The sequence below is a fragment of the Drosophila willistoni genome, chromosome 3R (genome assembly GCF_018902025.1).
Source record: "Drosophila willistoni isolate 14030-0811.24 chromosome 3R, UCI_dwil_1.1, whole genome shotgun sequence".
Lineage (NCBI taxonomy): Eukaryota > Metazoa > Arthropoda > Insecta > Diptera > Drosophilidae > Drosophila > Drosophila willistoni.
The window spans coordinates 12,136,374-12,162,646 of NC_061086.1; the positions used below are offsets into that span (position 1 = coordinate 12,136,374).

Sequence of the window (26,273 nt, forward strand, 5' to 3'; positions counted from 1 at the left end):
TAGATCGTGCAAAATGTTTATAAAATAATTAAATTATTGATTATTGGGAAGTTTTGGTTTTTCGTGCTTTGGCAAGCATCCTTCTGCAATTTCATTATCGTTATCCCTGACAACTCATATTGAATATCTGTTTATATATTCCTGTTCCAGCCGTGACCCAGCCAAGAGTGCCGGTGCAAAGTAGATGTGAAACAAGCCGGGATAATTGTACCCCTTATAGTCACAGATATTTGTCCCAATGAACAGGTTGGGATCTGGATGGATGTGGACAGTGTGGATATCATAAAGAAGAGATGCAACCGCCTTAAACTATCTTTTTGGACGATCGAATTTGAGTTTTGCGATTAGATGACTCTTATATATTTTTATTTTATTGAATTTATATTTTGCAATGTTAAAAAATAACACTTCAATATATAAATTGCATAAAATAAAAATATATAACCGTCATCTAATCGCAAAACACAAATTCGATCATCCAAAAAGATAGTTTGTCTAGATTCGACTATCTTTTTGGATGATCGAATTTGAGTTTTGCGATTAGATGACCCTTATATTTTTTTATTTTATTGAATTTATATTTTGAAATGTTAAAAAATAACACTTCAATATATAAATTGCATAAAATAAAAAAATATAAGGGTCATCTAATCGCAAAACTCAAATTCGATCATCCAAAAAGATAGTTTAAGGCGGTTGCATCTCTTCTTTATGATATCCACACTGTTAACATCCATCCAGATCCCAACCTGTGCATTGGGACAAATATCCGTCACTATAGGGGGTGCATCTTCGCGGCTCACCACAGCCCACTTCTCCGTCGTAATATCAGCATTCTGCAGTTCTAGGAGCGTCAAAGTTTTCAGCAAACAGTCCTCGACCTTTGGCCACGTAACTCTGGCCGGTGTCATGTGTAGGAAGTCTATAAGACTGACGGCCTGATATGTCTCCATGGCGCATACATTGCGCCACACCCAGTCCATCGTATCCTCGTTGGCCGATGCGATGTAGAGCCGCCCATTGTATTCGGTCACCGGAGTGACCTCATTAAACTCCAAGCAGCTAACGTTTCTGAAGTCCAAAAAAATCCCAAAGAACTCTTCCAACAGATCGCAAAAGTTTTTGTCGCATTCTGAGGAAGATATAACCACAACAAACGTCCTGTTCTCTGGGAGAATGTTAACGTACGGGGGCCGCTGACCATTCATAACATCAGGTTCCATTTCCATCTCAGATTTAACCGGGCGTGGTCGGGACTTAATCCCGCAGCCTCCCATACCGCATGCCTCCTCCATAAATCCATACGAGGGGCTTTCTAGACTCTCCTCACTCGATTTGAGAACCCTTTTGAACCTATTTTCAAAAGACTGAATATTCAGTCACTGAATTTCGATTTCCTATTCCTAATACTTACCGTTTAATCTCTATGGGTTTTTCATGTCCCTGGCCTTTTCGTTTAATACCACGTTTGCAATCAATCGTGGTTGGCTGTACGCATTCGCTGCTGGATCCTGAGGATAGCTCACTGGCGGAAGATTCACTTCCTTCGGGCGACACAACTTCAATACTTGGGTCTGACACTGAATTATCGAGAAATGGAACCGCGATATCCCCGTCCTCAAGAGAAAATAGTATCAAGCACACAAAATTGTTGCCTTCATAGCAAGACACAACCGGCTTAATTTGTTTCTTGTTGCGTAGACCAGCAACTTCTGTTAAAAGATCTGAATCGGCCAACGTTACATTAGAAGCAGAAATCTCCAATGTTTCCGGCTGAATATTGAGAAGACTCTGAAGCTCCGTCTTAAGCTCGTATATGGTAGCTGAGATTGGAAGCTTCATAACCAATGGCTGGAGAAGAACACTTGGTCAGGATTATGAAAAGAAATGTCCTTACGTTTACTAACCTTTCCGGATTGCATGATCAATTTAACAGTCAACATGTTTTCACTTTTGTTTTTCTCTTTTTTGATTTTCAGAAGTAATATTTTTATTTTATTTTTGATGTTGACTGTATGAGTTCACGAAGTAGAATGATTGAAGTACTGTACCCCCTTGACCAGGTCGAATTTTACAAACATCCCAGGCCTTCTTGGATCTCAAAAATGTGTGAATTGCTTCCGTCTAGCTGAGAGTACTAGATACTTTCGAAAATAAGCTAAGTAGTATTCAATTGCCAAATCTTTCTGTATCTTTTTAATAAGTGAATTATTAAGAATTAGCGTTAAAATAGTTGAAAAACTAAGAGATTATTAAGACGCGTTCAAATAGCCATGTCTGTCCGTCCGTCTAGATCAACGAAAACTCCTTCAGACCGTAAGAGCTACAGAGTTGAAGTTTTGCATGTAGGCTTGTATATACTGCGATGTTGTATATCTCGGATTCAGCCGGATCGGACCACTATATCATTTAGCTTCCACACAAACGGCAAAGTCACGAACAGTGACTTTTCTCCATGACTTCGTTATTTTGTGAGCTATTGTTTAATATTAGTTAATATTTAATATTAGAGAGTTTATTACACCTATAAACGACTGCCAAATTTGATCAAGATCGGATGCCTATATCATATAGCTCCCATAGGAACGATTGGTGGAAAACAGTGACTTTGATCAATAACTTCCCTATTTCCTATGCTAAGATTAAAGGCCGTTCTTTCGCCTTTTTAGCTAAAACGTTTTTTCACATTGATGACTTTCATTGGGTATGGGTAGGGAAAGAGTTACCAAAAAAGTTGCAAGGGTATACAAACTTTGACGCGGTCGAAGTTAGCACCGGCCCTCTCGTTTAATTTAATAATCCATTATTTCTTCATTTCTTCAAGAAAAAGCTTAATGGATGCATATTTGTCTTCACCTTCTTTTTTTTCAACACACACACACAAATGTATTTCAACGTGTTTTTAAGATCAGTATTTGATGGAAAAGTAAATCACATTTTGTCCATAATCTTTAATCGACAATGTTTCCTCGTATAAAGTTTACAAATTTCTTTAACGTTTTGTTAAATTTATCCGTTATAGGTTTCAAGTACTGAGTTCCACGTCTTTATAGTGCAGTTTTTAATCTAAAATTATTCAGATATGTAAAGCACACTTATTTACCTATGTGTATTCACTTGCCTAGTTTGTTCAAATTTAACAATGCGAGAAAAGGTGGCACTAAAAATTTGTTTCATATTGAAACAGACACCGAGTTTTGTACGTATTTTGCATTGTTTTCTGCTCAATTACAGAATCCTCTGTGTTGGTTCCCAGTCCACAGCAAAACGCATTGCATACTTACAAGGGGCAAATCGTATTACATGCTTGCTGCATGTAATATGAATCGTGTGGGTGCCGGTCTGTCTATGTGTGTATAAACTTAATTGTTAACAGACCGAAAAAAATACATGAAAAACCTATTTTTGTATTTATCTAGAAATCGAATGCAATTAGATAAATGTTTTTAATTTTCAATCTCTAAATGTAAAAGCTTTGATTACTTTTTACTTTCTATTTACAAGCAGATTTTTTTTTATTCTATTCCCCTTTTTTTTAAAGAAAAATGTACGTTTTATAAGAACATTCAACATTGTAATACCAAATGGCCTTGCATGTTGGCAAAAAGAACAAAAGAAATTTAATAAAGTGCAGCATGGAATGGGTGCTTTATCGTTGTGAGTGATTGTCCCTTTGAGTGTAGGCTGGAAAATGATATGCGCAATGGCAAAATAACTCAATTATGTGTGTGCCAAGGGTAGGCTTCATTGGGAGTCGTGTGTAGTGCAAGAAAAAGGGCAATTTCTTTGGCCAAATCAAGGCGACAAGTCTAGCAAACAAGTTTCGCATATTTTTGTGAAATTGCAATTGCCAATAGTTCACCGAACACAAGCTATTCGAAATGAGAAACTAGCCAACAGGTTTCGATTTCAAACTTTGCGCTTTGTTGTGGTTTCCTTTCGAAATGAAACAAAGGAAAGTTAAGTGTCAGGGATATGAGTCCTGTGGCGAAATTGTACTTTAAAGCAAAAATTAAGGCGAATGAGAGTTTAGACGGAAAAGCATTAAGATAAATAAATCTTGCCTTTATCTTGTTGTTATATGTAGGTATATAATATATATGTATGTATCTATATAATGTAGACATCGGCTTTTTAGTAAAGTAAACAAACCTCGAGAAACACGTGCTTGGCATGGATGTGCGCATGTGCAACATTTAACAGTGAGTTAACAGCCCTCAATTCGTTTGACTTAAAAGGACTTCAGTTCGGCCGGCTTGCTACAGTTCGGGATAAACGGTCGAATTGAACGGTTTGTTCTGTCGATATAGTCGCTTGTCGCCTCCTTTCCCTTTATCACTTTGTTTGATTGATTCGCTGTGGCAACAAGTGTCCAAAATGTGTGTACGAAATGCTTTGTTGTCGTGTCTTTGGTTTACTGTTGCGTTCACGGCCATTGCTTTGGCTGGCACTGAGCTTACTCAGGTGCCAGCGCAATTGGCACACGTTAATAAATGTGGCAATACTCAAAAGATGGTCGATGAGTGCTTTAACGATTTGCCCGCCCATCTAATGGATTTTTTGCAAAATACCAAAACCGTTATCAGCAAGAAGGAGATCACAGCAAAATGCAAGTACGTATCCTGCCTGCCCTTCAAGGATGAAACGTGTCGGCTCCTTAGGGTTTTTACCCACTTAACCATCAACGTGAAGTGTATCATTTTATTGATTACGCGTACCAAGTGCCTTAGAAGAAAATTAATTTCAAATTTTACTGTTTGCTTAGGTCCATTTTTTTTTTCTTTTTCCTTTTATGTATTGCTTGCGTATTAATCATTCGCCTGTAATGGACTTAAATCTGACATTGATTAGGAGTGCTTCAAAATTATAATGAATTACATTAAATTGGCATTAACAAAAAGGACCAAAATGTGTTGTTTTATCAAAATTTTAGACACGGTAACGGATTTTCAGCTTTTGTCCAATTAAAAATTGATTTGTTAACGCAAAAAAAAGGGTCTGGAAAAAAACATCTAACACTCAAATGTTATAATGTCTAAAAATCTCAATCTGCTTTGTCACGTTTTTTTTCGTTGTTGTTGTTGTAGTATTTTCAATCGCGGAATGAAATGCTTTGATGACTATTCGGCACGTTGTCTACAGAATCGCAAACTAAACACATTTAAAAATAACGTTGAGGGTGCCAGGAAATTCTTCTACAAGTTCTGTGGTGATACAGACTTTCAAAAAGGTAACTAACAACTATATAATAACAACAAGAACAAACAATTGCTACTATTGCAGTACACCAGACAGTTTAAATACCCTTTAATTGGAAGTTCTAGACTAGTGAAAGTGATCAACAGTAGATTAAGTGATCAACAGTAGATTAAGTTCTTAAGTTATGTTTGTTTGTTAGAATTACAGAAGTGAAAGAGAGCCTTATTTGATTAATGAGCTTGTCTAGTTAAAGAAAAACCTATGAAGTAAACATTTTAGTAGTGTATTAATTAGGGCGGTGCAAATGATAGGATATTTTGTACCTACTGAAAGGGCATAAATAAAAAACAGCCCCGACAAAAAATAACAACTGTTTCAGTTACCATGATGTGTTGCCATGTCAAAGGATGTTGTGAATCAATTTGACAAAATAAATTTTGAGATAACATTAGCATAGCCCCAGGCGCCAAGGTGTCGAGGCGCAAACATTTGCACACTTACACACAGCCACCCGTAAACACACAGCCACACACACACGCACACTTAAGTCAGTTGGTTTTTGAGCCCACAATAAAGTTTACATAAAAGACTTTTGTAAATTTTGTAGTCAGGGACTTTAAGTGCTTCCACTTTTGTGTATTTTTTTTGACACAGAAGATTGAACATTACTTATTCATACAAAGAAACACCTGAAGATACAGATACATAAAATGACCTACGTGTCACTGACTCTTTAACTCTGACTCTTGGACTAACTTTTTAGATTACCTGCGGCATAAAGATTGCTTTGCCTACATTCAAATGGATTGGGTTAGTTGCACAGCCGAATTCGAAGCGATACTCACGGATGAGATAAATGATTCGACACGTAATACCAGCGATAAATTTGCGGACTTTTGTTGGTAAGCTGAACAAGAATCGAGTCATTCAATCAAACACCAACCAACCAAAACCCATATTGGCTTACAGTGCCCGGCATGCATACGAGAATTGCATCTACACCAGCGCCCGATACAAGTGCTACAAAAACTCGGCGGAGTTTGCACGTGAAACGGCCAAAATGCTATCCGATGGCAAACACTTTCGAAACTGCGACGTATTCGAAAATGTGTGTGCAAAGGCTGCTTCGCTGATAGTTTCCCACTGGCTGGACACTCAATTAGGATTGCTGCTATTGTTGTTCATAGCGTTGCGAATTTTCCCATAAATTCGCAAAAGCAAAGTGAGGGTGTATGTGTGTGTGTGTGTTTGATTGCGCGTGTGTGTGAGTCTGAGTGTTTTGGGGGTCTCGAATTGAGAGTGGGGCTCTCTATTGAATGCTTCTGGTTAATGGGGTTGTCCTTAAGAGAATGCATAGCATTCAGCTAATTTTGTTATTGCACTTGCAAGAAGGGTTTGCCTAGGGCGGGTTACTTGGTCGGACAGCGGCTTTGGTTAGTCTTTAAAACCAAAAACCTTTTCATACAAACAACATAACATAAATCGATTTGCAGGGATCGTTTGTTGTCCATTTTTTGATCAATAAAACCAAAAAAAAAAAAACTATTTCAATAACACACAAACAACACAATAATCTAAAAATAATAGTTGTTAATTTCATTTTACAAGTACTAAAAACTCCATAGATGACAGCAAAAAATGTATTTAAAAACAATAACAATTATATATTTACATATATAGACGTCGTAATTACTGTTGCTAAATGTGATCACATCTTCGTGTCCATATAAAATATTTTAGATCCCTGAAAATAAAAAAAAAAAAAAAATAAAAAAAAAATTGTAAAACAAAATTTATCTCACATTGGAGTTGTTTCATTTTGAAGTGGTTGAACTGTTGCTTAAGGAGGAGTTTGCGTTGATCCAGACGGACATGGCTATTTGAACTCGTCTTAATAATCTCTTAGTTTTTCAACTATTTTAACGCAAATTCTTAATAATTCACTTATTAAAAAGAAACAGAAAGATTTGGCAATTGCAAACTACTCAGTTAATTTTCGAAAGTATCTAGTACTCTCAGCTAGACGGAAGCAATTCACACATTTTGAGATCCAAGAAGGCCTGGGATGTTTGTAAAATTCGACCTGGTCAAGGGGGTACAGTACTTCAATCATTCTACTTCGTGAACTCATACAGTCAACATCAAAAATAAAATAAAAATATAACTTCTGAAAATCAAAAAAGAGAAAAACAAAAGTGAAAATATGTTGAGTGTTAAATTGATCATGCAATCCGGAAAGGTTAGTAAACGTGAGGATATAACTTTTCATAATCGTGACCAAGTGATCTTTTCCAGCCATTGGTTATGAAGCTCCCAATCTCAGCGACCGTATACGAGCTTAAGACTGAGCTCCAAAGTCTGCTCAATATTCAGCCGGAAACATTGGAGATTTCTGCTTCTGATGTAACGTGTGCCGATTCAGATCTTTTAACAGAAGTTGTTGGTCTAGGCAACAAGAAACAAATTAAGCCGGTTGTGTCTTGCTATGAAGGCAAAAATTTTGTGGGCTTGATACTATTTTCTCTTCAAGCCGAGGATATTGCGGTTCCATTGGTCGATAATTCGGTGTCAGACCCAAGTATTGACGTTGTGTCGCTCGAAGGAAGTGAATCTTCCGCCAGTGAGCTATCCTCAGGATCCAGCAGCGAATGCGTACAGCCATCCACGATTGATTGCAAACGTGGTATTAAACGAAAAGGCCAGGGACATGAAAAACCCATAGAGACTAAACGGTAAGTATTAGGAATAGGAAATCAAAATTCAGTGACTGAATATTCAGTCTTTTGAAAATAGGTTCAAAAGGGTTCTCAAATCGAGTGAGGAGAGTCTAGAAAGCCCCTCGTATGGATTTATGGAGGAGCCATGCGGTATGGGAGGCTGCGGGATTAAGTCCCGACCACGCCCGGTTAAATCTGAGATGGAATGGAACCAGATGTTATGAATGGTCAGCGGCCCCCGTACGTTAACATTCTCCCAGAGAACAGGACGTTTGTTGTGGTTATATCTTCCTCAGAGTGCGACAAAAACTTTTGCGATCTGTTGGAAGAGTTCTTTGGGATTTTTTTGGACTTCAGAAACGTTAGCTGCTTGGAGTTTAATGAGGTCACTCCGGTGACCGAATACAATGGGCGGCTCTATGTATGCGCCATGGAGACATATCAGGCCGTCAGTCTTATAGACTTCCTACACCTGACACCGGCCAGAGTTATGTGGTCAAAGGTCGAGGACTGTTTGCTGAAAATTTTGACGCTCCTGAAACTGCAGAATGCTGATATTACGAAGGAGAAGTGGGCTGTGGTGAGCCGCGAAGATGCACCCCCTATAGTGACGGATATTTGTCCCAATGAACAGGTTGGGATCTGGATGGATGCGGACAGTATGGATATCATCAAGGGGAGATGCAACCGGCTTAAACTATCTTTTTGGATGATCGAATTTGAGTTTTGCGATTAGATGACGGTTATATATTTTTATTTTATGCAATTTGTATATTGAAGTGTTATTTTTTAACATTTCAAAATATAAATTCAATAAAATAAAAATATATAACGGTCATCTAATCGCAAAACTCAAATTCGATCGCCCAAAAAGATAGTTTAAGGCGGTTGCATCTCTTCTTAATGATATCCACACTGTCCGCATCCATCCAGATCCCAACCTGTTCATTGGGACAAATATCTGTGACTATAGGGGGTACATTTTCCCGGCTTGTTTCACATCTACTTTGCACTCTTGACTGGGTCACGGCTGGAACAGGAATATATAAACAGATATTCAATATGAGTTGTCAGGGATAACGATAATGAAATTGCAGAAGGATTCCCAATAATCAATAATTTAATGATTTTATAAACATTTTGCACGAAGTAAAATAATACGTTTCGAATTAAATTCATATATAAACCAGAGGGATGGGGCAAACTTCGACCGCGTCAAAGTTTGTATACCCTTTCAACTTTTTTGGTAACTCTTTCCTTACCCATAGCCAATCAAAGTCATCAAAGTGGAAAAACGTTTTATCTAAAAAGGCGAAGGAACGGCCTTTAATCTTAAATTTGTCACAATCGTTTGTTAGTGTAATAAATTATTTTTAAATTTTACGACAATAGTTCGGAAAATAACAAAATGGTATTGCTTGATTTGATATTTCCTCTAATCTCAAAAAAAAAATTTGTTTCCAGAGGAAAGGATATTTAGAGATGACCTCACTTTTCCTGGACACTAATAACTACTTACCGACTGCTTCAATTTCTGACATGTGATTGCTGATTAGCTATCAACGATATGATTTCAAAGGCGATTTATTATACATACTTAAATAGGAATTTATAAAAAAACAAGGTGTATTAAATTCTTACGCCTTACTTTCCTTTTATTGTCTTAAATCGTTTCGACTCACACGCAATTTATTGATTTTAAAGTTCTTTTCTTTCCAAGAGCATACCTTTGAATCAGACGATAAATATATATATGAGCTAAAGTATATTTGTATGCATATTGGCATATTCTTGAATTTCAATAAGCCACAAAAACCAACAACCTGCACAATAGAGAGTTCTTGTTCACCTGGCAAAAACTTTTCAATATACACATATGAGAGCACACATATTTGATAGCTAAATTGGTATAGCTTCTGTTTTAGCGTCTAAGATTTCAGCGTTGGCACAACAAGGACTCACCCAAGTTTGCTAAAAGTTAGCTCGCACACACACACACACAGTAGATATTTGATTTTTCCACACGTGTTGCATGGCGGGAATTTAATTTCGTTGCACTTCGCTGCAGGAGACGTTAACGCTAATAGGTCAGACACACAGCACTCCATTATCGAGGCATGGCCCAACCTCTTGATGGGTATTGACTTGCGACTTGCGACAAAAGCTTGCGCGAAGAACTCACAAACTAATAGTGTTTTATTAGCTGCAAAAGAAAAAATTCACTGCAAAATGTTGCAATTAGTTTCTGAAACTTGAATGCAAATATATATAGATTCTGTTTTTTTGTTAGTGCTTTGGGTTTGTTTCTTTCTTTTTCTTCTGTATCATCTTGTGGGTTGCTGTAGAAATTGCAAAATGGTCATGAGGTTAACTACGCTTGGCTAAACAAACCATTGACATGAACCTGCCACAAGCAGACAGACAACAACAACAACCAACCAACAATGAAAGAAAGCACATCAAAATAAGGACACCGTGTAGTGTCCTGTGGGCGGAAATGTGCATATTCCTTTGAAAACTAAAAATACTTAGTCTTGATACAATCATCGCTGTTTCTACTTATCACAATTGTCTAGAAAAACCTCATATATGTAAGATGATTATATAGAATTGTAAACAATTTAAATAACATAACATAATTATCAATACATAATGCCACAAATGCCACTCAACTCATAAATCCTTATGAGTTGAATGATTGAAATGAATATATAAATTACCTAACATAACTACAATTACAACTTAAGTTTATGTCTTTTATCATTTTACTCGCACTTTAAATGCACGAATCGTAAATAATTAAAACCAATTTAAAGAGCAAAAAGACGCGGAAAATTAAATATTCGTTGTAAATATTAACGAATCGATAACGACCTTCGGTATCGCATTCCTTCTTCTTGTCAATCTATAGAATTTTAAATTTTATATTCATGCAAAATATGTAGATAAAATTGTTGTTATTTTTGCTATGCCGACGAGAATCTATTTCGAGCATATTTTAACAGTCGTTTTTTGGGGAGGCACGTTCCACAGAAGGCAACTCAAAAAGGGCTCAAGGGGCTTAATTTCACTGTCAAGTATTGTTTATAAACTTTACTATTATAATTATTGTTGATACGACCGTGCACAATGGTCAAGATGTCGATTTTGGTTTGACATAAACTACTTACTCACCTCAAAAGCGCCATTTAATCTAATTGGACCATATATAAAACCAATTTATTTGTAGATTTTTTTTTCAATTTATACACGTAGTCGGTAATTCAGGGTTAAAAGCAGATTCTGATCAATTAAAACGTTTGCCTAAAAGTATGCAAACACATTTAAATATAAGTATTTAAGTAAGTTTAGTTCAATTGCAGAATAAAATAATATCAAAATTACCTTTACCTTAGTTTTACCAATTTATTTTCCCTACTTCATGTGTCTATCTTTCAAATTTAAAAATTTAAATTTTTGGAAGCGATATACTAACAAAATATGTATATTGCATTGCCGATTGCATATTATTGACTAATAGTCAATATATTTTATTGTTTGTTATAAAAAAATCAATTATTATTATCATGCATAAAGATGAAATTAGTTAATTAAAAAATTAAGTGAAAGTGAAGTTTTAACTCTTTGAACATTTTTACCAAAATTTAAAATACACTTAATGACACAAATTGAAATGATTCAATTACAAAAACTTACGAGATGGAGCAAAACTTGTCTGAATAGTAAGTTTTTTTTTTTTAATAGTTACGTATTGTATATTCAATGACAAATTACATATACTCCACGAATCACAAATAAGTTGAGGTTATGCTCGGCAAAAACAACATACAACAACAACGCCAAAAACAAAAGACAAAAAACTAAAAAACAATCTTGCAAAACATTACATATTTTGTTGCTTTCCATACTTATTTCTCATAATTTTGTTAATTAAAACAAAAAAAAATTGAGATTGGTAGACTAAGTAAACAGAAAATCAGTCAACTATCAGTGATTTAAAAAACTTAATAAAATTTTGTTTTTTTGAAATACTCTCTTGAAACTAAATTAATTTTTACATTATTTTTTAGGCGCAAATAAGAGGCTTTAGTACCATAGTACAGTGACCTAGAGTCTGACGTTGTCTAGAGTTTCACTTTAACCCTTAGCTTTAAATTTATTAACATTTAATCTTTAACAAATGATCAAAATTATAGCCAACAATAATTATATTCTTAATTCTTATTAAAATTATAATTTTGGTGAGCAAAAGAGACTAACTATTCCAGAATACAGTATATACAAGTTGTTTTTGTCCAATTTTGAAAAATATTTCTTAACAATTTGGCAAAAATTTGAAATCTTTAAAAGGTTATTAATTGTCACTTTGGCTTTTTTTATTGTCGGCTTTTTTTTTTTGTCCAACGAATAAAGAGAAAATCAATAAGAAGGAATCCTTAACAGTGCGCTGCAAGCCTTTTGGAATTTTTAATTAGTCCTTGACTAATAAAACATAATTGTGTCCTCACTTTGGCCGTTAATGTCATGTGGTCGTATATACTATAAATAGGTATTTATTACAAATATTTAATTAAGCCAATTAGATGATGTTGGGATTGGAAATAAAGTGCGTTGACTATGGGCTTACCCAATAATTAAGACAGGCAGAATAATTTACGTTGAACTTTGTAAAACGGCATATCAATTATTTTGGTTCACCCATTAGTAAGGATTAAAGCTGCCATGGTTAACTACGTAAAATGTATGGAATATTTATGAAATCTACTCGCATTTTTGTACCTACATCAACAACATCGCCGAGAATTGTATAGACAAAAATGCAAATTGTATGTTTATATGGCCATGAGTTTGATTGTTTTCAAGTAAAATATGCGTTTCATAGTAAATAAATGCAACATTTTTTTTCTTTAAGCTTCTGCTGAAAATTGTCCCCCTTTTTGCAATTTGTGCCATAAAATGAATTAAAATGCTGTAATTTAATACATATTTTATGGGTAGAACGAAATTTAAGTGGAATTCAATGCAGAATTTGTAAACGATGGACAGCAACAACTTATTTTAACTTAAGTGAAAGACAGTAAACACAAAAAAAAAAAAAAATTCCATTTAAATCAGATTAATATATTTAAAATTTTAAATAATCCGAAAGGGAATTTTCATACATTTTGTAGTTATTTTTTTTAATAGATTAAGATTCGATATAAATTAAAATAGAGACATGCAATATATAGACTACTCTTATTCTGGTCAGGCCCTGGTAAAGATTGCCCATGCCAGAAGGTAAATATAGAGATTCAGATTCTCAGAAAAATGCCACAGAAAAGGAATCTGTTTGGTTGCCTACGGTTGCTTTTTCTTTATGGAAATGTCATCGTTTGTTCTGCAAACAATTGGAATTCGCTACCAAAAGTTGAAAATGAAATATTTGATTCACTTGGAACTTTTGCCATTGAAACCAGTCTAAGTTTGCTTGGTGACTTCTTAAAGTGTTTTCCATTCCATTCTCGATTCTAAAAAGCGGACTTTAAAATAAATAAGTAGTAAATATTGTATACGTGGCATAGCAATAACCAACCGATAAATCAACAAAACAAGATGCGTCCCTTGGCTGATATGGAAATGAAACGATGAAATTGACTTATGGTTTAGACACTGTTGGCTCAAAATGGTTGAGACTCTCGTACAAAAAATGTGGCGAGAAAGACAGAAAGGCAGAAAACACAACTTGGGAATTGAATTTATTGCCATTTTGCCTTACCCATTTGCGCATCGAGCTGTATTTTATTTCGTTGCAACTTTAATGTGCATACATATATGTACGTATACATATACATATATATAAGTTGATAAACTTAATTGTGTTGTATTGTTCAAGTGAAATGCATTGTCTACCATTAACTGCTGAATGTTATTTAAATATTGCTCATGATGCACTTTATTGAAATATGTAAAGTGGCATATGTATTTTTTTAAGTTGACGACGATATTGTAAGTGGAATTTGTAAAAAATTCAGTGGCAAAAATATACAAAAAAAAATGAAACATATTTGCATATTGAATATGATAAAAAAAAACAGAATTTCTATTCCACAATTTGTTGAAATTTATCTACGGTGAAAGAATGTTCCAGTTTCGTTTTTGGTTTCCCTTGGTCAGCTACGTTTAGTCCTTGTTTTAAAGATGTGCCAAATTTTTGATTTAATATTCCATTCATAAGGATCGTATTTTATTAAGTTGGACCTCCACTCATTGGAGACCTACTCAAAACTATAATACGTATATAATACTGATCTCCAGCTGAAACCCAAACGTAGAAGGAACGTTTGGAAAGGTAGTTCCATTGGGGATAATGGACCAACAAATCATTTTTCATTGCAGTCCTCGGTAAATGAGGTGTCTAAGTGGCCCACTTATTTACACAACTGAACAACGAGGATCCGGGTTCGTCTAAGCCGAAGGCCTTAGTTGCCAGTACCAAATCTAGGTCTTTATATATTATATGCTTTTAATTGAATAATTTCTCATTTAAATTGTATACCCGAAAAGGCATATATTTTTTTACCATACACCCATAGGGTGAAATGGTATATTAAAGTCGCCAAAATGTATGTAACAGGCAGAAGGAAGCATCTTCAACCCCACAAAGTATATATATTCTTGATCAGGATCAACAACCGAGTCGATCTAGCCATGTCCGTCTGTCCGTCCGTCTGTCCGTCCGCCCGTCTGTCCGTATGAACACCTAGATCTCAGAGACTGTAAGAGCTAGAGCCACCAAATTTGGTATGTAGACTCGTGTAGTATGTAGAGTGATCAAGTTTATTTCAAATTTTTGCCACGCCCCTTTCCGCCCCCGCAATTTAAAAAAAGCGTTTATCTCAAAAACTATTCCAGCTAGAGACACCATATTTGGTATGTATATTCGCTTAGTAAATGCACACATTTTGTATGTATAAAAATTTTGCCACGCCCTTTTCCGCCCCCGTAATTTGAAAAACTTGATTATCTCCCGTATTTTTTTACCTTATGCAATCAAATTTGGCACACTTAAATTTAATACTAATATCTAGCAAACTACCAAATTTGATCAAAATCGGACAAAAAACAGTCGAGTTATGCATATAAACGTTTTTCCATAGGCCGGAGTTGGCCGTTGGCTGGTGGGGGCGCTATTGTGCTCGTATGACTGAGTGAGCGAGATACTAAGATATGCTTGTAAAAAGCATGTGAAAATGCATTTGTTTAATAAAGTTGAAATATTTGCTTTACTGGTGTATGGTATACCTAAGTCGGCGAGACGACTTACTTACTTCATTTTAATCGTATTTAAATTCAAATTGGATCTCAACCTGTTCATTCTTGTAGTTTTATCTAAAAATCTAAGAATTTTCCTATAATCTTTTATACCCTTGCAAAATGGATATATTGATTTTGGTCAAAAGTGTGCAACACATAGAAGGAAGCATCTCTGACCATATAAAGTATATATATTCTTGATCAGCATGACGAGACGAGTTCATATAGCCATGTCTGTCTATCCGTCCGCCCGTCTGTCCGTCCGTCTGGATCTAGACCCCTGATAGCGTCAGAGTTGAAATATAAACGACTGTGCCAAATTTGATCAAGATCGGGTGATCCGGTGCTAAAATTAAAGGTCGTTCTTTCGCCTTTTTGGATAAAACGTCTTTCCACTTTGATGACTTTAATTGGCTATAGGTAAGGAAAGACTTACCAAAAAAGTTGAAAGGGTATACAAACTTTGACGCGGTCGAAGTTTGCCCCATCCCTCTGGTTTATATATGAATTTAATTCGTCTTATTTTAGATCGTGCAAAATGTTTATAAAATCATTAAATTATTGATTGGGAAGTTTTGGTTTTTTGTGCTTTGGAAAGCATCCTTCTGCAATTTCATTATCGTTATCCCTGACAAATCATATTGAATATCTGTTTATATATTCATGTTCCAGCCGTGACCCAGTCAAGAGTGCCGGTACAAAGTAGATGTGAAACAAGCCGGGAAAATGTACCCCTTATAGTCACAGATATTTGTCCCAATGAACAGGTTGGGATCTGGATGGATGCGGACAGTGTGGATATCATTAAGGAGAGATGCAACCGCCTTAAACTATCTTTTTGGACGATCGAATTTGAGTTTTGTGATTAGATGACCGTTATATATTTTTATTTTATTGAATTTATATTTTGAAATGTTAAAAAATAACACTTCAATATATAAATTGCATAAAATAAAAATATATAACCGTCATCTAATCGCAAAACTCAAATTCGATCGTCCAAAAAGATAGTTTAAGGCGGTTGCATCTCTCCTTAATGATATCCACACTGTCCGCATCCATCCAGATCCCAACCTGTTCATTGGGACAAATATCCGTCACTATAGGGGGTGCATCTTCGCGGCTCACCACAGCCCACTTCTCCTTCGTAATATCAGCATTCTGCAGTTTCAGGAGCGTCAAAATTTTCAGCAAACAGTCCTCGACCTTTGGCCACGTAACTCTGGCCGGTGTCAGGTGTAGGAAGCGCATACATTGGCCGATGCGATGTAGAGCCGCCCATTGTATTCGGTCACCGGAGTGACCTCATTAAACTCCAAGCAGCTAACGTTTCTGAAGTCCAAAAAAATCCCAAAGAACTCTTCCAACAGATCGCAAAAGTTTTTGTCGCATTCTGAGGAAGATATAACCACAACAAACGTCCTGTTCTCTGGGAGAATGTTAACGTACGGGGGCCGCTGACCATTCATAACATCTGGTTCCATTTCCATCTCAGATTTAACCGGGCGTGGTCGGGACTTAATCCCGCAGCCTCCCATACCGCATGCCTCCTCCATAAATCCATACGAGGGGCTTTCTAGACTCTCCTCACTCGATTTGAGAACCCTTTTGAACCTATTTTCAAAAGACTGAATATTCAGTCACTGAATTTTGATTTCCTATTCCTAACACTTACCGTTTAGTCTCTATGGTTATTTCATGTCCTTGGGCTTTTCGTTTAATATCTCGCTTGCAATCAACAGTGGATGGCTCGACGGATTCGCAACTAGATCCCGAGGATAGCTCACTGCCGGAAGATTCACTTCCTTCGAGCGACACAACGTCAATACTTGGGTCTGACATCGAATTATCGACCAATGGAACCGCAATATCCTCGGCTTGAAGAGAAAATCAAGCACACAAAATTGTTGCCTTCATAGCAAGACACAACCGGCTTAATTTGTTTCTTGTTGCCTAGACCAGCAACTTCTATTAAAAGATCTGAATCGTCACACGTTACATCAGAAGCAGAAATCTCCAATGTTTCCGCCTGAATATCGAGAAGACTCTGAAGCTCTATCTTTAGCTCGTGTACGGTAGCTGAGATTGGGAGCTTTAAAACCAATTGCTGGAAAAGAACACTTGGTCAGGATTATGAAAAGAAATATCCTTACATTTACTAACCTTTCCGGATTGATGATCAATTTAACAGTCAACATGTTCTCACTTTTGTTTTTCTCTTTTTTGATTTTCAGAAGTAATATTTTTATTTTATTTTTGATGTTGACTGTATGAGTTCACGAAGTAGAATGATTGAAGTACTGTACCCCCCTGACCAGGTCGAATTTTACAAACATCCCAGGCCTTCTTGGATCTCAAAAATGTGTGAATTGCTTCCGTCTAGCTGAGAGTACTAGATACTTTCGAAAATACGCTAAGTAGTATTTAATTGCCAAATCTTTCTGTATCTTTTTAATAAGTGAATTATTAAGAATTTTCATTAAAATAGTTGAAAAACTAAGAGATTATTAAGACGAGTTCAAAAAGCCATGTCCGTCCGTCCGTCTGGATCAGCGCAAACTCCTCTTAGACAGTAAGAGCTGCAGAGCTGAAATTTTGCATGTAGGCTTGTATATACTGCAGGGGTTGACTCGGATCTCGGATTCAGCCGGATCGGACCACTATATTATATAGCTCCCATACAAATGACAAAGTCACGAACAGTGACTTTTCTCAATAACTTCGTTATTTTTTTAGCTATTGTCGTGAAATTAAATATTATAGAGTTTATTACGCCTGTAAACAACTGTGCCAAATTTGATCAAGATCGGGTGACTATATCATGTAGCTCCCATTGGAACGATCGGTTGAAAACAGTGACTTTTGTCAATAACTTCGTTACTTTTGAAGTAATTATCATAAACATTTATATTTCTCAGTTTAGCATAACTATTAATGACTTTGCCAAATTTGATTAAGATCGGGCGACTATATCATATAGCTTCCATAGGAACAATCGGTGGTGAACAGTGACTTTGATCAATATCTTCGTTATTTCCTAAGCCGTTCTTTCGCAAATATTAGACCTTTTACACAAAAAACTTGCAAGGGTATACAAACTTTGACGCGGTCAAAGTTAGCCCCGGCCCTCTGGTTTTTTGAATTGTGTTTTCTGAATTAGTTCCATTTAACTTTTTATTTATTTACTTTCCTCAGAGATCTAAAAATCAACTTATATTGCACACATTCATAAAGATCACATTTTTCAAAACTGAAGCTCGTGTTCCTGACAAATCTAAGTTCCAATATATGTACCTAATTTGATGGTATTTTAAGAAATCTGATAGGTATGCCAATTATAATTTGAGCTGATGTGATAAAATTCGGTCCAGATTCGAAATCAACTCACTCAAATCAGTAAAGAAAAGTAGAAAAACTCAATGCAACAACGATAAAGTCCGATTTGGTTCTGTAATTATCCCTAACTAAAATTATATTTAGAGCTAAAACTTAGCCTTAAATAAAATTAAAACTAAATTAAAGATTTTCTCCTATTTTTTGGTGTCTTCAAAAAGTTAAGCTTTTTCATTGATCGTTTGATTCCAGTATAAAATATGCTAAATTGCAATTAAAAAGATATGTATTCCAAAGATATTGCGACTGTTATGCCAAACATAAATTGAAATACCTAATTGACGTCAGTTTCAAAGAAAATGGCTAAAAACTATAAGCACAAACATTCAGATTTCCATTGAAACTATAAGAGTTTCTTAGCATGTAGATTACTTCAGTGATTTGGCTTCAATAATCAAAAAGCATTATGTACTTAAAATGAATGTAATTGTAGCTGCTCATTAATTTGTACCTAACAAAGTGAAATATGTGCAATGGAGCAATCTTCAACCCCAATGTTTGGCATTCCCCTGATTAAACATTTCAAAGGAAGAAGCCCTAGTTCGCCACATTTGTTCCTAATTAACGTCTCATTTTAAATGATTATATTTAGTGTATTTATAGACACCGCAGCTCTGTGAATTTCTAGCTGGAATTTGATACATTATAACAATAACCGCAAATTACGTTATGAGAATTTTTCAGCTTCTATCCTAGTCTATTTTGTAGTAATTATGCAAACTACATTATGAATCTTGTTTTTCACTTCACACTTTTCACTTTTCACACAAATACATAATCTGTATGAGGCAAGCCATGTTCGAACTATAAATGAAAGCACATTGTTTACTTAGCCAGTTATAATTTGCGTAAGACCGCTGTCATAATCATTATATCCCCGACCACCCCCACCGCCGCCGCCACCACCATAACGTGCACCACCGCCACCACCTCCGCCGTTGCTGTAGCCAGGTCCAAAGTTTCCTGAATAAACTGGACGACCACTTCCGCCGCCACCTCCAGAGCCTGGATTATAATAGTTTCCACCTCCGCCATTGCCTCGGCCACCGCCGCCATTGCCACCTGTATAGACGCCAGGAGCTTGACCATTGGGTGGATTACCTGAGAATGCCGTTAGTCAACATAATATTAATAATAATGCACTTCTCTTTTTTTCGAATTAATTTTAAAGTATGCCTTACAGTCATAACAGCCACCGCCAATGTAAACAGCTGCCTGAGCCACAGTCAAAACGGACAGGGCAAGAACCACAAAAGCCGTAAAATCTCTCATATTAAATGTTTCGGTTCCCCTGTTGATCTGATGGAGTATTGAGTGAATCTGGCTAAGGTTTCACGGCCAGCAGGCATTTTATATGCGATGTGTTCGTTCGTTGAATATTGTGTGATTTTTTTTAATTCAAATACCCTTTACAATCTTTGTGAGAGGGTAAACTCGACTTGACAGGTATGAATTCAAATGGGGAGGAGAGTTTTTTCTTATGAATTGAAACAAAGACGGAAACTTAATTTTTTAGTGATAATTGATTGATTAAGCGAAATGCCAAAATAAAAGAAAATAAGGTTTTATAGATTAAGTTTTTTCTAGAGTTTTTCGTGTTTCCTATGGGAAACTACTTATTTTGCAGCACTTGATTAGAGACATTATCTTTTAGTCGGGATTTATAAATAAGGACTTACTTATGTGACAATTCAATCTTTAATTATGGCATTCAGTTCAGCTATGAAAACAAAGTTAAAACAATTTTATATACTACTAAAAGACTTATTATTAAGGAAAATTTAAATTCTCACTGCTATGCCTGAAAAATTTGATCTATATGAAATATAGAACAAAGTGTTAGGTAAGGTTGAAGATCTTAAAAGTTGAATTTTAAAAATAAAGCAATTTGAAATCACGTGAATTGCGGATAAAAAATGCTTAAATTTAGACGAAACCAAAGGTTTTTAAGATGGTTCAATACGCTTAAATATAAAGTATTCTATATGAATGCATGAACGAATATCTATTACTTCCCCTTCTTATTCTTATTTTATAATGGATATCTATTATTTCAATTCAAAACCACAAACAAATACAAATTGGTTTCATAAAAAAACTTTTGGCTATTGTTATTAATTTGGAATCCTTCCTTTTCTAAAAATTTAATTTGTAAGTTAGTTTTGTAGTCATTCTATTTATTTTTTATTACTATTATTTAGTATAGGATATAATTGCAAACTATTAAACTAACTATTTTTAAAAAGCATCAGCAAAAATAACCATCGGTTTATTAATCGTTAGTTACTTATACTTGCTATAGGATATCACAAAAGTCGTTGCAATCAATAAATGCTTGAAAGATTTTTATTTTTGTTATCGCTGAATGCATATGACAGCTATATATATGTATGTAGACAGACAGACAAGACAGATGAGAAAGGCACTACGTAAGTAAATTTTAATCATTATAGGGAAATGCCCAGATTCTATATACTATACAAAAAGTATATACTAAGCATTTGAAAATAATTAGTAGCTATAGCTAAAGCTGCTAGTCGCTGCCTTCATCATGCGTCATATTTATGCACTACAAACATCTTGGCGGTTGTAAGGCAACTGAATAACTGAAATGCCGAGAGTCACGACTTTTGATCAGAACAAAGAGTTATATACAGAGAACAGGCAAGCTGGCTGGCTGGCTGGCTGGCTGGCTGGCTTGCAGGGCAATGCCAATTTCTAAAGAATCATTACCATTCCACTTGCCATTCATGTTCATAAACTTTAAATGCATATTTATCTTCCAAGTGTGTGTGTGTGACTGTTTTTTAAACAGAATTTCAATATTTTGGGCGTGTTTTGTGCTAAGTGTTATTGCTTTAATTAATTACCTCTTGATGTGTGTTTTGTACAAATAAATCAATTGATGGCGGTAAGTTTGTTATGGCTTATCAATGGGAAATTCACAGACTTATGTACATAGGGGTTTTTTTTACTGATTTTTTGTTTCTTTTTTCTTTGAAAATTGATTGAAATTAAAGTTTAAATAAAACTATACATATATACCGTTAAAGGCGCATTTATATGCAATTAAAAAACACAAAGCACTAGCCACATTATTTATTGATAACACTTAGCACACTTTCGACACACACACACACACACACTGTAGATTATGCAAATTGAAAACAAATTTGCATATAATAGAATAAATATATAAAAAGTATATGACCATTCAGTTGTTGAAACCATTCGTTTGTTGACAACGAGATGGGGCGATACCTGATGTTGGCATCATGCCTGATGCTCTTATTGGCGGCACTGCAACCAGCTTTGATCACCGGTAAGTACGAGCAATTTAATGGTCAGCCAAGATCTTGATAAGTGTTAATTATCGACAATTATTTATAGCCAAGCCCAGTACAGTGGTAGTAAATGGTGTTTGTCTAACATGTAAGTACAAACTAGGAATGAAGTAGAGCCAGAAAAAAATAAATTATTATTTAATTCATAGGTGACAATCCAAATGGCGAATCGGTATATATAGATGGTCAGGAATATCGCAGTTTTTCATCACCCAACAGCAATGGCAATGTCATAATTAATCGTCCCGGTTATAATGGTGGTGGCACAATCATACGTAGAGGCGGCAATACCATTGTTAATGGACGTTGTCAATATTGTAATGTGGATCCTTGATTGCTATAATTACTTTAAATTGCAATTTTAAGCCATAAATGCATTTGACAACAAAGTGTTTATAACGCTTTTATGAAATATATTCGGGAGGAAAGTATCTTGATACTCTATTTCAGAATATTCTTACTGTACTTTGTTTTAATTTAGTCATGGATTCGCCTTTAGGCATACTGGAAATTAATTCATTATCTTATAAAAAGGAAAATAAGTTTAGCATGATTTTCGTTTGGTTTTCTGAAACGAAACAGTAGCGTTTTAAGCTCATAATTTTTTGGAAATAAAGTAAAAGTCATTTTTGGATATTAAGAATTTTATGTATGTTGAGTTTCATAGATAAAATCCACTCCCTGGCACTCGATCAAAAATAGAAAAGGATTAGACGGTAAACAAAACTTTCTATTTTTTCTTTCTTATTTTTTAATGATTATGTGATAAGGAAAAAAAAGATTTTATGCATTTAAAAGTAAGGTTTTGCTTTTATTTAGCTAAAATTGGAGATGAATATGACGCGACATTGATCCAGGAGATCTCAGATCCTGGATTATGTATCGATATTGTACTAACTCTAATGGATAAAGCTTAATACCACTTGCAATGACCTTTTTTTGATTTTGCAAATTTCAACTTTTGCTTTGCTAAATTGTATACTTATATTTTGTTTTGTTTTTGTTTAGTTGGCCAAATCAAATGTTAAATGTCAAAAAGGGCACATGAATTTGATTACAATTTTACAAGAAATTTGCATGTTTTTTTTGAAATTGTATTAAACGAATGGAAAATTGTAATCAAATTCATTCTCTCAATTCATTTCATACACTTTGATATATTTCTTTTCCAATTAAAGTTATTTACAGCTTTAAAAAGATTTTACAGCTTGGTAGATTCAGCATTTTCTTAATTAAGTAATTGACAATTCCAACAAAATAAATTGCATAAGATGTTAGGTTTTTCAGCTGTGACTGATGGAGTATTGCAATAGATGTCCATTCTTTATTTCTGTGCATTTTGTAACCTTTTAATAAAGGAAATGGGGTACCTTGATTAAAATTCTAGGTATGGGATAAACTGAAATAACTTTTTATATACATATATGGAATAAGTAAGAAATTAGTTTTCGGTTTAAGCGCTTTTTGCAGTCTCTGACAAAGTTTTTTCCTTTTAACGCTTGAAAAATTCTTCGTGGTTTTTGCAACCGAAATACAGGAGATGGAAATTTCCCGTCAAATATGTGTACATATATATATAAATCAATATCTGTGTATATAACTTAAGCAAAACTGTTGAAATGTTCCGCTACTGCCACTTCCCCTTTTTTTTGTTGTGCCACCTGTAGGAATTCTATTCAGTTCAAATTGAATGAACTAAATGTTTGGGCAAGTCGCTTAGGGATGATTTTTCTTTCAAAAGATATAATAACAAAAATAGCAAAGAAGTCGTACAAGGGAAATTTTTGCCAAGAATTTTATTGAACTTGTTTATTGGCTGGTGAAAAACTGAGTAAATAAAATATGACAATGACAAACATTTTCTGCATAGAAAACAGGAACCAAGCGGAAGAGAAATATTTCATATTATATTAGCTTATTTCATTATTACTTTTTTTTTAATATATGGCACTAGCCCAAACACTTATACAGTGATATAATGGCTCAAGTTGTGATTGTTGATAAACTTGAGATATGTATGTGTAACATTGCGTATGCTTGATATGTGTGAGTCAAGTGAGAGCAAAATGTTTCCAAGTTGTAATTCCTTATGGCAATTATAATCATTTTCTTTCAAGAAGAATAAAATAACAAAAAGACCAAACACACAAATGGCTTTAATATGAATGTTTGTGTATATAAGTATCTACAAGTAGGTATATATACCTGTGTGTTTGCTGTCTTCCTCTCTTCCTCTCTCTCTTCCTTTACAGCATCTTCATCAACATCCTCAACATCACAAGGAACAATGGCGTACATAACAAACGAATAAGTATTTTCTTGATTTTTTTGTATTTTGGTTTGCCCTGAAGAAAACAATATGCAACAGTATGGAAAATGAAATTTAATGCCATCTTCAAAAAAAAAAATAAGAAGCAAAAAGGTAAACGTACAAATTTAGGGGAGAGGGCATCACAAATTACCAGAAAAGAAGCCCCGAACAGAGCGTTTAAAATCTCTTTAGTTGTGGAGTGAGATTTAAGCCAAAGTCCAAAAACTGATATGGGAAATTCTTTTTTCAGCAGTGAGCAATCAAATCAAATTTCTTATACGATTTGTAAGGCAGCACACATATTTTTCAGTTTTGCTCTTTGATTATAAGAAACAACAAAAAAAGAGAGAATAAAATGCTAGTCTCTGAGATGTATTAAAAACAACAAAAACGGATGAAAGTCCAAAATTTACTGTCTTGGCGATTTAAATACCCTTGACAATTGAGCTTAATGCAAAGAATTTAATATGTTTATTTAAAACTGGACCTCCAGATTGACTTACATGCACTTACTCAGTTTTGACTGATTTAAGTCGCAAAATATGAAAAAATTATATATGATTTAAAGGGAATATATATTTCAGCACTTAAGCCTGAAAAAAGAAGGTCAAGGATTTTGTTATGATTGGCTAAAACTATACCATCAGATTGACTTACCTATACTCAGCTTAAATTGCCCCAAAATATGAAAATAACTTAAGGTTTTGATTTATTTTTTGTAATGAAATAAAAGGATTATATATTTTAGCACTTTATTCAAAAAAAAGATAAGAGACTCTTTGCCGTGGCCATGAATTTATGACTTTTGGGGCTTGGATTATCACCAAAAACATTTTGTTAATTCATATTTTTATTTAATAAAATTAAGTTCATCTAAGCATGTATAAGATTTCTAATATCTTTCGTCTGCCGTGAAATGTATTTGCTTTAGGTAGTAGAAACGAGCGAGGCAGCATTTATGCAGGTTGTAGAGATGTTTTAATAGTAATCTTATTGGTATTTTCCCGACCTATAAAAGTTTCGGTGCTTTCGGCCTACATTATAGCCCGAGCCTGCACAGAAAATGTCAAAAGTTGATTTATAGCCATTTATAGTCTGTTTTTACTTATTACCTATTATTGACTTTACCAAATTTGATCAAAGTCGGAAAAATATATTACATAGCTGTCATATAATGATATATATAATGTCATATGATTAAATGGCATGTTAAATGCCCCGCATTGCTCAAGCCCTAAATTGTAGGAACAGACAAATCTCATTAAATTCTCTTGTAAACTTTTTGAAAAACTTGTCTAAATATAGAAACATATGGATAGAATGAGATCTATAACTTTTAAGATTAGCTCCTGCATTTGATTCCGCATTTTTTTGGCCTGACTTTGCTTTACGATGCTACTTTATATTAAAGTACTTTTTTCCTTAAACTATATAGGAAAAACAAAACAAATTCTCCGTCGAATGGATAAAGAATCGGATAAATCATTGGATATTTTTCAAAGCTTTACAAAAATCAAGTATTTTGATGAAAAACATTCCAAAAATTCCCCCTTCTCCATTTGAGTTCCTCTTCGAAGTCGAGAATCTCATAACTAAAGCCCTAAAACCTAATAGTCATAAATTTATGGCCACTACTGTATGTGGATTGGCAAATATTTTCTTTTTTCTTTGTCTTGGGCTAAACAAATATGCCTTGAGTGGTAAGTAATATACACAAGGAAACAAACCAAAACTTATACTTTACCTTTTGAGGCTATTTTCAGCAGCAATTGAATTTTCATCAATTTTCATTTTCATCATTTTGTTTTTTTTTTCGCTATTTAATATTGAGACGGGAAATAAGTGAATTTATCGAACATAAAGAGCCCGTGTTTCGTTTTGCACTTGTATGTGTGTGTGTGTGTGTGTGTGTGTGTACTTGAGTTGCCATTGTCGAACTTTGAAATGAATGAATTTTCTTCCCCCCTGCAGATATGTAATACATATATTTTCATTAGGATTCAGCATTCTTTT

At 34.7% G+C, this 26,273-nt stretch overlaps 6 protein-coding genes across 6 annotated transcripts; 3 read left to right on the plus strand and 3 right to left on the minus strand.

Annotated features, from left to right (window-relative positions):
- Positions 1-625: 625 nt before the first annotated feature.
- On the minus strand, positions 626-2,133 carry LOC26530158. Its single transcript, XM_015176706.3, has 3 exons — positions 1,908-2,133; positions 1,415-1,851; positions 626-1,353 (listed from the first exon to the last, which is right to left on the minus strand). The coding sequence occupies exons 1-3, from the start codon at positions 1,941-1,943 to the stop codon at positions 648-650; spliced, it is 1,179 nt and encodes a 392-aa protein (XP_015032192.1). The 5' UTR covers positions 1,944-2,133; the 3' UTR covers positions 626-647.
- Positions 2,134-4,284: 2,151 nt separating this feature from the next.
- On the plus strand, positions 4,285-6,759 carry LOC6650837. Its single transcript, XM_015176707.3, has 4 exons — positions 4,285-4,613; positions 5,088-5,230; positions 5,963-6,101; positions 6,169-6,759. Exons 1-4 carry the CDS (start codon positions 4,378-4,380, stop codon positions 6,404-6,406), a joined length of 756 nt encoding a protein of 251 aa, XP_015032193.1. The 5' UTR covers positions 4,285-4,377; the 3' UTR covers positions 6,407-6,759.
- Positions 6,760-7,372: 613 nt separating this feature from the next.
- Positions 7,373-8,653, plus strand: LOC124459758. The gene is made up of 3 exons (XM_047009367.1): positions 7,373-7,438; positions 7,495-7,931; positions 7,993-8,653. Exons 1-3 carry the CDS (start codon positions 7,403-7,405, stop codon positions 8,138-8,140), a joined length of 621 nt encoding a protein of 206 aa, XP_046865323.1. The 5' UTR covers positions 7,373-7,402; the 3' UTR covers positions 8,141-8,653.
- Positions 8,654-16,167: 7,514 nt separating this feature from the next.
- Positions 16,168-17,729, minus strand: LOC6650838. Its single transcript, XM_002073657.4, has 3 exons — positions 17,376-17,729; positions 16,888-17,319; positions 16,168-16,826 (listed from the first exon to the last, which is right to left on the minus strand). Exons 2-3 carry the CDS (start codon positions 17,052-17,054, stop codon positions 16,445-16,447), a joined length of 549 nt encoding a protein of 182 aa, XP_002073693.2. The 5' UTR covers positions 17,055-17,319; positions 17,376-17,729; the 3' UTR covers positions 16,168-16,444.
- Positions 17,730-19,014: 1,285 nt separating this feature from the next.
- On the minus strand, positions 19,015-19,923 carry LOC26529949 (glycine-rich protein 2). The gene is made up of 2 exons (XM_015176708.3): positions 19,787-19,923; positions 19,015-19,706 (listed from the first exon to the last, which is right to left on the minus strand). Exons 1-2 carry the CDS (start codon positions 19,875-19,877, stop codon positions 19,435-19,437), a joined length of 363 nt encoding a protein of 120 aa, XP_015032194.1. The 5' UTR covers positions 19,878-19,923; the 3' UTR covers positions 19,015-19,434.
- A 1,916-nt stretch (positions 19,924-21,839) lies between these two features.
- LOC6650839 (bomanin Bicipital 1) lies at positions 21,840-22,403 on the plus strand. Its single transcript, XM_002073658.4, has 3 exons — positions 21,840-21,927; positions 21,996-22,037; positions 22,099-22,403. Exons 1-3 carry the CDS (start codon positions 21,855-21,857, stop codon positions 22,281-22,283), a joined length of 300 nt encoding a protein of 99 aa, XP_002073694.1. The 5' UTR covers positions 21,840-21,854; the 3' UTR covers positions 22,284-22,403.
- Positions 22,404-26,273: the final 3,870 nt, after the last annotated feature.

What these genes read in the sequence shown, in the direction of transcription:
- LOC26529949 (XM_015176708.3), bottom strand. Translation starts at nt 19,877, where the DNA reads ATGAGAGATTTTACGGCTTTTGTGGTTCTTGCCCTGTCCGTTTTGACT. An exon ending in TGGCGGTGGCTGTTATGACT is followed by an intron (nt 19,707 to 19,786) that starts GTAAGGCATACT and finishes CGGCATTCTCAG; the next exon opens with GTAATCCACCCAATGGTCAA.
- LOC26530158 (XM_015176706.3), bottom strand. Translation starts at nt 1,943, where the DNA reads ATGTTGACTGTTAAATTGATCATGCAATCCGGAAAG. An exon ending in TGATCATGCAATCCGGAAAG is followed by an intron (nt 1,852 to 1,907) that starts GTTAGTAAACGT and finishes GTTCTTCTCCAG; the next exon opens with CCATTGGTTATGAAGCTTCC. An exon ending in AAACCCATAGAGATTAAACG is followed by an intron (nt 1,354 to 1,414) that starts GTAAGTATTAGG and finishes TTTTGAAAATAG; the next exon opens with GTTCAAAAGGGTTCTCAAAT.
- LOC6650838 (XM_002073657.4), bottom strand. Translation starts at nt 17,054, where the DNA reads ATGTCAGACCCAAGTATTGACGTTGTGTCGCTCGAAGGAAGTGAATCT. An exon ending in ATAACCATAGAGACTAAACG is followed by an intron (nt 16,827 to 16,887) that starts GTAAGTGTTAGG and finishes TTTTGAAAATAG; the next exon opens with GTTCAAAAGGGTTCTCAAAT.
- LOC6650839 (XM_002073658.4), top strand. Translation starts at nt 21,855, where the DNA reads ATGGGGCGATACCTGATGTTGGCATCATGCCTGATGCTCTTATTGGCG. An exon ending in GCAACCAGCTTTGATCACCG is followed by an intron (nt 21,928 to 21,995) that starts GTAAGTACGAGC and finishes AATTATTTATAG; the next exon opens with CCAAGCCCAGTACAGTGGTA. An exon ending in AAATGGTGTTTGTCTAACAT is followed by an intron (nt 22,038 to 22,098) that starts GTAAGTACAAAC and finishes TTTAATTCATAG; the next exon opens with GTGACAATCCAAATGGCGAA.
- LOC124459758 (XM_047009367.1), top strand. Translation starts at nt 7,403, where the DNA reads ATGTTGAGTGTTAAATTGATCATGCAATCCGGAAAG. An exon ending in TGATCATGCAATCCGGAAAG is followed by an intron (nt 7,439 to 7,494) that starts GTTAGTAAACGT and finishes GATCTTTTCCAG; the next exon opens with CCATTGGTTATGAAGCTCCC. An exon ending in AAACCCATAGAGACTAAACG is followed by an intron (nt 7,932 to 7,992) that starts GTAAGTATTAGG and finishes TTTTGAAAATAG; the next exon opens with GTTCAAAAGGGTTCTCAAAT.
- LOC6650837 (XM_015176707.3), top strand. Translation starts at nt 4,378, where the DNA reads ATGTGTGTACGAAATGCTTTGTTGTCGTGTCTTTGGTTTACTGTTGCG. An exon ending in GAGATCACAGCAAAATGCAA is followed by an intron (nt 4,614 to 5,087) that starts GTACGTATCCTG and finishes TTGTTGTTGTAG; the next exon opens with TATTTTCAATCGCGGAATGA. An exon ending in AAATTTGCGGACTTTTGTTG is followed by an intron (nt 6,102 to 6,168) that starts GTAAGCTGAACA and finishes ATTGGCTTACAG; the next exon opens with TGCCCGGCATGCATACGAGA.